The sequence below is a fragment of the Anopheles ziemanni genome, chromosome 2, assembly GCF_943734765.1.
Source record: "Anopheles ziemanni chromosome 2, idAnoZiCoDA_A2_x.2, whole genome shotgun sequence".
In the NCBI taxonomy this organism is placed as follows: Eukaryota; Metazoa; Arthropoda; class Insecta; order Diptera; family Culicidae; genus Anopheles; species Anopheles ziemanni.
The window spans coordinates 63,854,610-63,867,078 of NC_080705.1; the positions used below are offsets into that span (position 1 = coordinate 63,854,610).

The following is a 12,469-nucleotide window of genomic DNA, read 5'->3' on the forward strand; positions in this document are numbered from 1 at the left end:
GAGCTTTATTTCTATTTTATTTCGTTTTATGCCCCTCCCAACAAGAAGGTCATAAGCGCCGCAAACGGTCCGAATAATATGTTTATCATGGAGTGGGGTGGGACCGGTGCAAGAAAAAAACGTCTGAAAATAAGCACTAGTGCGGCACAACTGCACAAAACCGGCACCGGTGCCGATAATTTGCAACACATTCGTGCGGATAATGTCATGTTCAAGCGGGAAAATAGCGCAGCATAAAAAAAACCCTTCACTGCACAAAAGAAAATGGCACAGTTTTGGTATTTCGGTGGGACCTTGCGTCCTCGGGGCGCTGCAAAGAGGGAATAGGGAATTTGTTGCCAGCGAGGAGGTTGCATTTTTTAACAAGCTATTTTGTACACCCTTTTACTCCTTAGCTTTTCTCAGGACCCCAAGGGGGAGCCAAACAATGGCCGGACATGGCTGCAATAAGAAAAAAAAACGGAGCGAGCTTTTTAGCGCCCTCGGGGTATTGTGCAGGTTCAGCACAGATCCTTTGCGGGAAGATTTACTCCTTCATCCTGATGCTCTTTTCGTAGCCAGCGTGTTCGACGGTTGCGAACCCGAGTGGATTCCTTTCGAGATAGTTTTGCCGGAAAGCGGTCGGTGCAAACGTTCCCTGCCGGGAGGAAAATGTTTGAAAAATGCTAATTTTATAGTTTCTCGTTAGATCCCACCGTAGCACGGCGGTGGAAAGGAAAGCGGAAGCGCACTCGAACAATATATCTTCCCCGAGAGGATTTAAGAAACGGAACCTTTTCGAGGGCGGTTCACGGGTGGCTTTGCACGCCGGTCTTTTCTACCGAACATTGTAATCCACCGGGAGGGAACGAACATAGTGGAAAGGACAACAAAACTGTCCCCATCCATCAAACCGAACAATCAGCTCACAGGCGGAAGGATTTTCTCAATCTGCTCCGTGCGACATAAACGTGCAATCAAATCAAAGGCATCACTGGCGCTCGAATCATCTCGAATGCGCCATCCGGTGTTTGAGAAATTCGAAGCTAGTGACATGGTGGACTCGTAAAGTCGACACTCGATAGTCACAACCCGCCGGGTTCACCAGCCAGTCGTTAAATCGATCGTAACGTGTATCGTGCGGTATGAGTCGATCGCGATTGAAATGCGGAACTGGTCGTCAAACCGGCACAACCATCCTTGACCGGACTGCAACATTGTGCACTTGTCCGTTGGAAGGCGAATTGCGGGAACCACGAACTCGATTCGAGAGAGTAGATTTGCCATTCGTAATGTAATAAATGTGATTGCTATTAATTTAATTCTGGGTTTAAGATTGAATACTAAACAACTTCGTTCGTTCACAGCTGCACTCAAAAACGAGAAACAACTTTTCCTTACTTCAGGAAGGTTTCGCCTGCGAAAGCTATCGTGTAAAATCACTTTCAGTTTATTGTCATGAAAGTGCTGTAAGTATTGCTTGAGCGGATTGTATTTATTTTTAATTTATTTCCATTACTTTTGTTTCATCGGATCGCGTGCTTCCGAGGCCATCGACTCGAAACGAACGAAATAAAAATCCAACCCCACCCCTGGCGTCGGTGGATTCGAGGGTTTTCAAGCACCAAACCGTCAAGCCCATTCCGATCCTGCGATTGAAGTTTCTTCTGCCAAGATTTATGATACAGTTTACGTACACACCGAGGAGGGCTTCCGCCCTGCCACTCGTAACGTAGCCACCAGTCCTGATTGTTCCCGCGCCTTTGAACGGCAAAAAACCACATGCGCACGTGCTCGAGAAAACAAACGACATCATCATGCTCATCGCTCGGCACAGCCAGTTCCTCGAGGGCGAAGGCAAACCCCAACCCGGCAAGCTTTCAAGTCGCTCGAATCCTTCGACGCCACACCGTTCGCAACCGCAGAACATACGGTCGAACAGCGGAGCGTGTGAAGCTTAATGCGTACCGGGGTTTTCGGGAAGTGTCAGCGTCAGCCGAGGCTGAGGCGGCAAAACTTTCGCTCGCTTGTCGCAGGCTACCTAGTGCGACAACAAAGCCAAAAGCGAAACGAGGGATGAAGAGGTTCCATTTCCGGTTCGTTTTCATCTCCTTATTGAGGTCATAAATTTAGCACCCGATTTGCTGGCGGGGCGGGTGGAAGTGAAAAGCGATTCTTTTGGGGGTGGACGGCATTTTGGGGAGTGGGAAGGTATTGTCTCTAACTCGATGCTTCGAGGTACACATTGTCTCCTTTTTATCGGGCGATTCCACTTTGTGAAATGTTCTTTGTCTTTAGGTCTGACGGCTTCCTTTTCGACGGAGGTAGATGTCCTTTAACTGGTTGAGACTTTAAAGCGACAATGGGGGATATTTTGAAATAAATTCGCTTCATTTAATGCATTTTGTGATAAAACATAATAAGAGAAAATGTTGTGGTTTTCAAAGAATTTTTTTATGTAAAGAAAACAAACTGATACTTATTCTAAACGGGAAATGATTCACTCAAAATTATTTATTACAACAAGAAAAATAGAAAAACAATGCTCAAATTTTCACGTTTTTTTTGTTGCCCTTAAATGTTGACACGAAAACTTAGACATTTTTGAAACATGTTTGTGAAAAACAAAGATCCAGGAGAGACATGCAATAACTGCACAAATATATGCTCTGTGTAGCAATCCTATGTCTTAAGCCTGCTATGCTTAGCTCGGGACATAATTTTATCTCGATCGATTCAGCGTTTTGTAATTTGCACTGAATTTCACCGTCACCATCATCATTAGTGATTGGCCACGTTCGGCACGAATGAGGCCAGACTTGCAATGAAAATGGGACGTTGCGATTGGATGCATCAATCTCGACGGACTTCTACAACATTCAAACAAAGGCAACCGTAATCCAGGCTGTAGACTGGAATCGGTAGATTAGAAAGTTTGCACCGCTACCAGCAAAAGGTACAAAATCGATTTTGATATGCTCGTTTGCACTCCACTTCCGCCCAATGGACTGGCCCCCGAAGGACGGCAAGGGTGTTGGGGCGGGTTAAGATAGCAGTGGACTTCGATCCGCGTCTCCACGCCACCGACAAGGACGTAGCAGGGAAAACGCCGGGCGGATGGGATTGTCGCACCTGCAAGGGGCGTGTTTCCACGCGTGCGGACTCCAACCAGCTTGAATCAAAGCCTGCAAGCCTCTTGAATAATTTAGTGCCCGAGCTGGACGTTTGTCGCAATGACGAGCTGCCTTAAAGAGCGGACTGAAAAGGGGGTAGAATTCCTCATTTTATTCCTCCCAATGCGGAAGCCGCAGAGTGTGGCCGGTGGGAATTCGGTGGGACATTGATTTTTTTGCGACTGTTTGTGTGTGTTTGTATTTATTTCCGGAACGGTGGAAAAAATATCTATATACCCTGCATCAAAAGAAACGAAAGCGGGAAAGAAAGAACGCAAGTGTCGAGAGAACCAACAAGCAAGTGTTGTGCGTGGGCTGTGCAATATACTTCGGGACGCACTGGCCTGAAAACGCGTCTGGCGTGCCATCGGAATCAAGTAAAATTTATGACAACCCGGGCCGGAGTCGATGGTGAGCAATTTAAATAATTTCACCCGCATCTGAATCCGATTACGCCGATCGTCGTTAGCTTTAATTCGAGCGGCTTAGTATGCGGCCGGCTATTCAATTGACGCTCGTAAAAAGGTCGAATGTTGTGACTCTACGACTGATGGCCATCATCAATCTTTAGGTGGCTGGAGCCGGATAGAATTTCCGTGCTTGGATTTTTTGTTTGCAAAACATTCCAATTGCCTACAGCAAATACAGGATCAGCTGAAGAAGGGTCAATCAAAAAGGATGTTTAAAAAAGGCCAAAAACTAAGCAATTTGCTTAATTTGAAAAGAATTGCTGATTGATGAACAATTAACAGATGTTTTCTGCCAAAAACAAGCAATGATTTGAAAACATTTTAGAGGATTCGTTTAGTCTTCACGAAGACAATAATAATAAAACTTTTCTTCGTATTCTTTTTAATGAAATCTATGTGCTTCGGAAACCTCTCAACACAAACTTCCATTATCCAGCACGCCAAAGAACTAGCCCAGGTTTTAGAAACTCCCAAAGACGCCCCAAAAAAGCGTCGTTCAATTTTGGATAGGTAGCAAAGCATCACGTCGCCTCGAACTTGACTCCATTAATCATAGATCCTCGTGCGACAACCTTGTGGCTTGGACCGGGCCGGACACGGAACGTTCCAAAGACAAATTGCCCCAATTACGAGCGATAAATACAGGTTTTCGTGAGAAGCACTTCCAAACCTTTGGTCCCACACACAAAAAAAAAAAATGAGAAGGTTTCCCTGTTGTGATATTTCAAACAAATTGGTTCCGATTGCACGAGATTAGACGCAATAGGACACATATTTGAGATCAACTCAAAAGAGGGAAGTTAGAGAAAAGGAACGATAGAATGGAACACCTGGAAACCGGTCACAATTTATCCCCGAAAGAAACTCGTTCGAACTCCATTCGTCAAACTCGTTAAAAACCCGCGAGGCTAGAGCTGCCTAGATGCCGGATACCAAACCTGGGCCAACACGATAAGGCGTTTAAGAACCGTTTAATCACACCACTGTAAATCGCTTCAAGCCAAAAGTCTTGTGCGGAATTCAGCGCCAGCTCTGGTGGAATCATATTTCATTTTTATTCCTTAAGCCCTGCTTCGTGTAGGTGTTTATGCTATCGTCGCCGGCCCAATCCTACACGGATTTTCCCGACACTGTGCCGGGAAAAATCACCTACAACTCAATTCCCAATAAGCTGAATATGAGAAATCGATTTATGCTCGAGACGGTGCGACTTCACCGGGCAGCGAGCAGACAGACGAATCCGCCCGGTATCCAACCCAGTGGCAGGCCAGTGAATGTTGTTGCTCTGTGGTGGATAAAACCCCTCCAGCTTGATGTCTTCTTCCTTCTAACGGTGTTTTTCTTCGTATCATCATTCTTGGAAGATATTGATTCTCCTGTTTTCTGAGCTTCGGTGCCTGCGGTTAGTAACGATACCGCGCGGGATAGAATGTTAAGTCTTCCTACATACTTCCTTCCCTCGTGGAGAGTTCGCAAATGGAACAAAGATACACACCAAACCCTTGTTAACATGCGGTCACCAAGCCATCGGACCGGAACCATGAACTATCGCGGATGGATGCAAATATGGTTTGGGATTATGAAAGCGTGGAGTAAGAAATGATGGGAAAAATCTTGAAAAGATGTGGTATTTTCATCATCATTCTTCGACGCGAAAAGTCTGGGGGTTTCCATTTTTTTTATCTTCCGATTTCCCGAGATGAGAAACCAAATGTTCTATCCGCCGAAAACCAAACCCTCGCTGATAAAAGTTTACCCATTTTTACCCAAATCGAACTTTCGTCGAAGTGGAAATAAACGGCTTGCTGCGGTGGCATCTTCATCCGCGCACCAAAACTCCTCCCATCACCACCGTTAGTTGCTAAGTTTGTTTAACTTTCCGTTGCTCTTCTTTGCGCTCTTTAATTTTGCCCGAAAACTTCGGCCACTTTCCGTTCGTGGTGTTTGTTGTGGGCAAAGATATTTTTGCCTGGAAAAGTTTGGCTTGATGGGAATGTAAATCGTTAATTACAAACGAAACACTTTGCAAACAAATGAATACGAGTTTTCGATAGAAGTTGGTAACGGTATAAATATGCAGCTGCGAAAGATTACGCTTTTTACGATGCATCACATAATCGCTGTACGATTTTGATTATTGCTGTACACGGTAGTATGTTGATCCCCGCCCTGTGTCATGCAATTGTTTGACAAAGTCAAAATTATGCCTAAGAAATATGTATATACAACTAAAAAATATTGTTGTTAAGAAAACTTCCATATTGCATTGAGCAGAAAAATGATTGTGAAATGTATACATATTTCGTAGGTGGAATTAAATTTAATCATTCAAATAATAACTACTGTTACGGTTTTTTTTTAAGTAAGTAAGGATAGAAGTTTACATACACTCGTGTGTTTTTTAAGTTTTCCAACACAACCAATGTACAGCCAACGCCGCAGGGTCTATAAAGTAAAGTGGTTACAGGTCGGTCAGTTAGTAGATTCATTTCATTTCCAAACATGTCAAACGAAAGTGAATTGCAATAATGCTCCACTCAAAACCGTGATGGTGGGTGAGAAGCGCGTGAGGCAAAACTTGGGAGGACGGAACTGATACAGTCAAACTGGGAAGCTGCACGATGCGCCATCAGCGTCAACGACCAGGCGCCTCCATTGGGAGAGCTTCCTTGAGGAACCAAAATTTTCAACGTGCGTGGAAGGGGATGAATTGGCAACGAACTAACAAAAAAGCTCAGAATGAATTACATATTGATTGAATTAGTTTGACGATTAAGATTTGTCTATGGTAGCGAAGTCTGAAAACTCGTTATTTTAGGCAGACAATAAATGTATAGATAAGTTTGGTGTGAGTTAAACAAATAAGTATTAATGAGAAACAAATCTCTTCAAAAGTATCGAAGAGAATAATGAAAGTAAATTTGAGACCAAACACGCTGTGCGCAAAGTGTTGGAATATTGGAAAAAACAGCTTTTTTTCTAAAGTGTAACAATGGAAACCGTATAGAACTTTGGGAAACCATATTTGTCGCTTCATTTTCGATACACATGGTGCTGATTCTTAACAAAAGCTTGCTAGCCAATTGGAGGACAGGACTGAATTTCGACCTCTATTTCCTTTGTGACAACCAACCACAAACTAGTCGGAGTGGAAAACATAACAATCGGAAGCGAACGAACGAAACCAAAACCATGCTTGCGAGAAGTTAGCCGGGAAAACAAGGGTGGTCGTACGGTTGGAAATTAGATTACAGTCGCTGCCTGCCAGGAAGGTGATAAAAAGCCAAGAATGAAAAAAGAAAACAAAACTGAGCAGCTTGAGGTGAAACGAGAAGAAATGTTTTAGTTTAATGGTACTAGTATGAGTAGCAAAAAGGAATCGCTTTACTTGTAAGTGCAACATGGTGAAACGTTCCAGTCCAGGTTCGGAATCCTGTGAGTTTTGGGTTGTTTCGTTTCAGGTCCGTTGCAGGGGTAGCAGCGGTTGTTGCGGGGTTGTTTTGGTTTTTGTTTTTGGTTTTTGGAAGAAAGAAGAGAAAAAAAGGGAATAGTAAGTCTGACCAGGAAGCTGCATCCATGTCGTCGTTCTCCAAAGCGTTTCCTTTTGTGGCGTCCTCCAATTGCTAACATCCCAAAAGAAAAGGTGCACTTGCTCATCGGTGATATCGGAGTATACACGTTTGGGAGTAGTTTTTCGGTAGAAAAATGTTCCAAGTTGTAGCGTTCATCGATATGCTTGTGTACCCGCATAATGGATTATTTCTAAAATTACCAATTGCGCCATAATCCGCGGTCCATTTAGAAAATTAAAAAAAATCACCTATGAGTATCACCGTGCGGAACGATCTACGAATTTAAATTTTGCTCCCAATGAACCACCAAACGCTTATGGAGAACAGAGTCACGGTAACATGTGGAAATCAGCCACGTGTTGTGATATTGTAAGAACAAAAAAAAAAGCTGATCTTGAAAAATCTTTCCTGTCTCGTTCATTTTCTACCACAAAAATTTTCTCGTTTTTGATTGGAAACATTCTAACTATTTGCTTCGAACGCAATAAAGAAACAAGAAATAAAACTGGTAAAGACGATATTATGTGTAAATGCGGCAGAAAAATAATACATTGTGCGATAAACAATACCTTTTTTAGTTTGGGAAAAATTTTGAAAAAGTTTTAAGTTTTGACTACTTAGAAAGATTTTTGTTTGTCCCGAAAATGAATACCTAAAAAGTTCAAGATGCAACCAAACCAGGGTTGGATGGTAAGGGAGGAGATTTGACGGAATAAAAACCAAAAAAAGGGAGTGAAAAGTAAACCCACAAATACCACCTACTCCGACGAAGGAGTGGCGTACACTGTATAGAAAACAAAACCGGAGCAAGGGCTCGAAATGAAACAATGTAACACAAGGGGGAAAAGTGGAAAACTCTCACACAATATGCCGAAAGGATTTGTAAAAGAGGGTTCGTGTTGCACATGGCGAAAAAAACAAAGCCCAATCGTACGGAAACGGACTAAGGTCCTTGTGCAGTAACCAACCATGGCATAAAAAAGGGGAGAAAGAAGAGACATAGGGCAAAGATTCAAACAGTTAAAAAAAAACCACACGCAAATGCTGGATAAGCTTAGAGAAGTGGTTGAGTAAGAGAGGGTAGGAGAAATGCAGAAAGAGAGTAAGGAATAAGAGACAGAGTGACTGAAGTTATAAGAATGTTTGTAAGGTCAGAAGGAAAGAGAGAGAGAGAGAAAAGAAGAAAGAGACACGCAGAATCGTCATGTAGTCAGGTTAAGCCACACCGGTGAAGGGTTTTCAGCGCAAGTAGAGCAGAGAAGAGGGCACAGCTATCTAATCCACAGTGTGTTTGAAGTGTGTTGGAGGCGAGCCAAACAGCGTACGGTTCGCCGTAGTGTATTTCGATCCTGTATATGGATTTGGCAGTGTACTAAAAGAGGCTAACAAATGAAAGGAGATCGATGAAATCACTACAGAGAAAAGGATGGACACTCATTCCAATGGGAGATAGTGGTAAAGAGACGGGTTAGAAGATATGAAAACTGTCGGGGGAGAAGAAGATATAAGTCGTCCACGGGAGGGAAGTAACAGATAGCGAAAGAAACACTATGGTAAATGAAGGATGATTTCCAAACAGAGCTACATAGATACGCAGTAGATGCAGGTTATCGACCTGCCGCGAACAGAATGCACTCGATAGTGGAAAACGGAAACAAAAATAGAAGAGTGGCGAACAAAAACACACACGAGAGGTGTTTTACGCTTCTCGCCATGCACCTAAACAATCTTCTTAGGCATTTGATTTTTTTTCTTGTTTTGTTTCATATCGTTTTGCATAGTTTCTTTACTGTGGTGGGTGAAAAGAAACAGGTGGTGACGGTGAAGGTGAGCGGCGGCATGCGGGATGATGATCCTACCTGATGGGAATGTTGTCCGTTGCAGGTACCGTTGGCACAGACGCCCGTACCAGGAACCTTCAGCTGTTCCTGCTTGTAGTCCGGTTGATATGGAAGCAACATTCGTATCTTACCCCATCGGTTAAAAAATAAAGCTATAGCACCAGCCCAGACTATTAACACTAACACTACGATACCGATCTCTACACCACGGATCTGCGAATGGGTGAGGTTGTAGGGGAGAAAGAAGAAGAAGGTACGCGTTTGAGAGGCACGCCGATGTAAGCGATAGCGTCGAGCAACAACTTACCGTTGGAAGTTCGCGGGACGTGGAGTTAACGGACATGTTGCCGAACTCATCGTTGAAGATCCCGAAGCCGCTCAGCGAGGGGGCGGTATCGGCGTGGGGTGAGTTCGGGGGACCGCTGCTACCCGCCGGCGAGCCCGGATCGAGCGGGTGCGAGGTCTTTGGAGGCTCTGGAAAAACGCACCAACGTTAGTTGCGCAAACTTTCCGCGCGGGAAGCGAAAGTCGAGCCGACTTACCCAGTGTTCTGAATACGATCGGTCGGCTGCGATACTTCTTCCCGTTCCAGACGGCGGCCACCGTCAACTGGTACTGCGTGTCCGGCGTCAGTCCACCGAGCGTTACCGCGTCCCGGTTACCGGCCACCACTACCACAACCCTGTAACTTGAAATGCATCAATTATTCTGTTTTGTCAGCTAATCTACGCAAACACGAGTACACGGCAAGCAAGCGGCCGCCTGGGCTGCGGCCATGAAATGTGGCTATCGGATGCTGCAAGCGTATCGAATGAACGAATGGAAGAAAGAAAGGGAAAGAAAGAAAAGGAAACGGAATTGTACATCAACAGCGAAAATTCTGGCAGAAAAACGGACGCCATACTAGCAAATATGACACGAGCATGCACTTTACACTGGTATGATTGATGTCGCTCCTTGAAGTTTGATGGATGAACCGTTCCGGGGGCCGCCTTGCGATTGCGCAACGAATGGATGCCCCTTTTGTCCCCTTGCGACCCTGTGTAACTATTTAACAAACGCATTATTTATTCCCACTGATGCACACTAATGCGCGTTGTTGTGCATTATTTGACAAGTGAAAAGCTGCTCTCCAATACCGCTTAATGCATTCTGTTAGTTCTTCAAAAAATGATAAGCTAAATGATCGAACGTCAGCCGGCAACATATTATTTACCGACATTAATCACGTATTCATTTTCGCATTGTGTGCGGGGAGGTTAAAATCGAAATGATACATTCTCTATACAAATACCGAGACCTGAAAATGAAGCTTATACACCCTGAAAATACTTAAACAAACCGGTTGCATGGGATCTACAAAATGAATCCTAATGGATTCGCTGAGATTGACAGCAATTGTTTCACAACAATGTACCGCGGTATTCCCCCTCCCTCACCATGGGAGCGCGGGTAAAATAAGTCACTGAGAACGATTCAAACAATGCCACTTGCTTGTTTGTGAAAAACCATCCACTAGAAAACGAACGCTTCGTGCGTGGCCAACAGGAAACATCCCCATTCATTCGCTTCCGAGAGGTTTCCGTGATGGAAACCCATGTACCGTTTCAGCGAAAGGGGGGGGGGGGACTTGAGTTCTTCCCCACCGACACTAATACCCCTTATTTGCGTGTCAATTTTTCAAATCGAAATTCATAAATAGACTTATCGATTTTGACCGAGTGCTGGCTTTGAGAGTGTAGCTTTCCCGGAGCGGGAGCTAATTTCTGACGTCCACGAGGGAAAAGAGGAGGAATGGGGAAATGTTATTAGCATGCAACAGACACGAACATTATTTGGCGCGCGTTAGTTGGAAGAGATTCTCTCGTGTCCGTTTGTACGAAAATATTGGAAACGGCCGGGGGGTGTCGGATCCTGTTCGGTTGATTAATATGACAGCTAGTCGATTAATGGCGGATCAGGCCCGGGGTTTGCTTTTAAAATGATTTAGTGGCATACATTTTCCGCCATCGGTATCAACATTCTAAAAGAATTAATTCGAAAGTACGTTGTTCACAATAATGCTTGTTGATGAATAAACAACAAGTCAGAAAAGTGTAATAATAAAATAGGAAACTATTGTATATATCATAAATCAGTTTTATGATAAGCAACGAGAACAACGCTATCGCTTTCAATGGCAGCTTAAATAGAACTTAAGCACACACAATTAACCCAAATCAACTTTCAACATTTACCGGAGACAATGTGTGCATGTCCCACTTGGAGATACATTTAATCATATTAACCCATGGCGGTCAGTTTTTACCCCGGACGAAGCAGTACGGAGCATTTTAATCAACATGAGTAAAATTAACTCGACCATTCATGCGGTCCGGGTCGGGCGGTCCCAGGGGAAATTATCCGCCAAACAGTTCACCTGCCCCATGCCAATCAGTCGAAACGAAAGGGACAAATTAAACTCCAACGAATTTTCGTTTTTCCTGCTTCCTTTCCGGTCAACACTTTGTGCTGAAGGAAGGAAAGTTGTTCTGTTACTGATGAAATGGCGGCAATTTGTATGTCACATAGGAAACATATATGCATGGTCAGGGTGGTCATTCGTTGTAGGAGTTAATGAGGTTAGGTTTCTTTTCCAGAGTTCGAAAGACGGATTCATTTTTATGATTGTGTAACAATGAAAATGTAAATGAATTACAAGTTGTCCATTTGAAAACAAAGAAAGGTTGATCTACATTTCTTTATTTTTAACTTAAAATGGTTGCAAATTTCATAATTATGAGCCATAACTAACGGTTGGAAGTTGGAACGGAATAATAAATGAATCAATGCATAAGCCCTGCGATGCTACAAAGTTCTTCGTTCGGTTGAAACGTCCAGCAGAAACAATCAGCGAGCCCTCATAAATTATGATAATATCTTTCGAACATTCTTCCGAAATTCCCGCTGCTCCAATCTGCTTAAGCTCATTGCCATCATAATCCTCTCCCGGGCAGAGTGTCGGGGCAGGGGAGGGAAACGCTGGGTACTAAAGTATGCACCGAAAGTCACAAATCTTCGGCATGCTTAATGGTGCCGCGATAGCGATCGCGTTTATGCCACGAGATGCAGATGGAACTCACGATGGCCATCATGAGTCCTTTGAAAATTATCCTTCTTATGCACCGGGTTTGAAAAATGGAACTACCGTGCCATTTCAATCCGAACCGAGCGGGTGTGTTGAATATTAATTTACCGACACACGTACATTCACACATTCACAGCACACGCACATACAGAGGCACACATTCCGTCTGTCACCGACTTCCGGCGAAGGCACTAATTGAAAAGCATGCAGGTGGTGTAGATTTATGTGGAAATTATGCTAATTTTCGAGCCAATTTCCCGAAACTGGTCCGAAGCCTTTCGGAGCACAGTGGGAAAGCATTCTTGTC

The 12,469-nt window shown here is 43.9% G+C and overlaps 1 protein-coding gene across 1 annotated transcript in view; it reads right to left on the reverse strand.

Annotated features, from left to right (window-relative positions):
* The window catches only part of LOC131294073 (uncharacterized), a 56,995-nt gene that overhangs the window by 19,211 nt on the left and 25,315 nt on the right, over window positions 1-12,469 (reverse strand). Inside the window, exons 3-5 of the mRNA XM_058322118.1 lie at window positions 9,578-9,723; window positions 9,343-9,509; window positions 9,054-9,248 (exon numbers count right to left, since the gene is read on the reverse strand). Coding sequence (XP_058178101.1) covers window positions 9,054-9,248; window positions 9,343-9,509; window positions 9,578-9,723 — 508 coding nt within the window. The remainder of the gene's footprint in view (window positions 1-9,053; window positions 9,249-9,342; window positions 9,510-9,577; window positions 9,724-12,469) is intronic.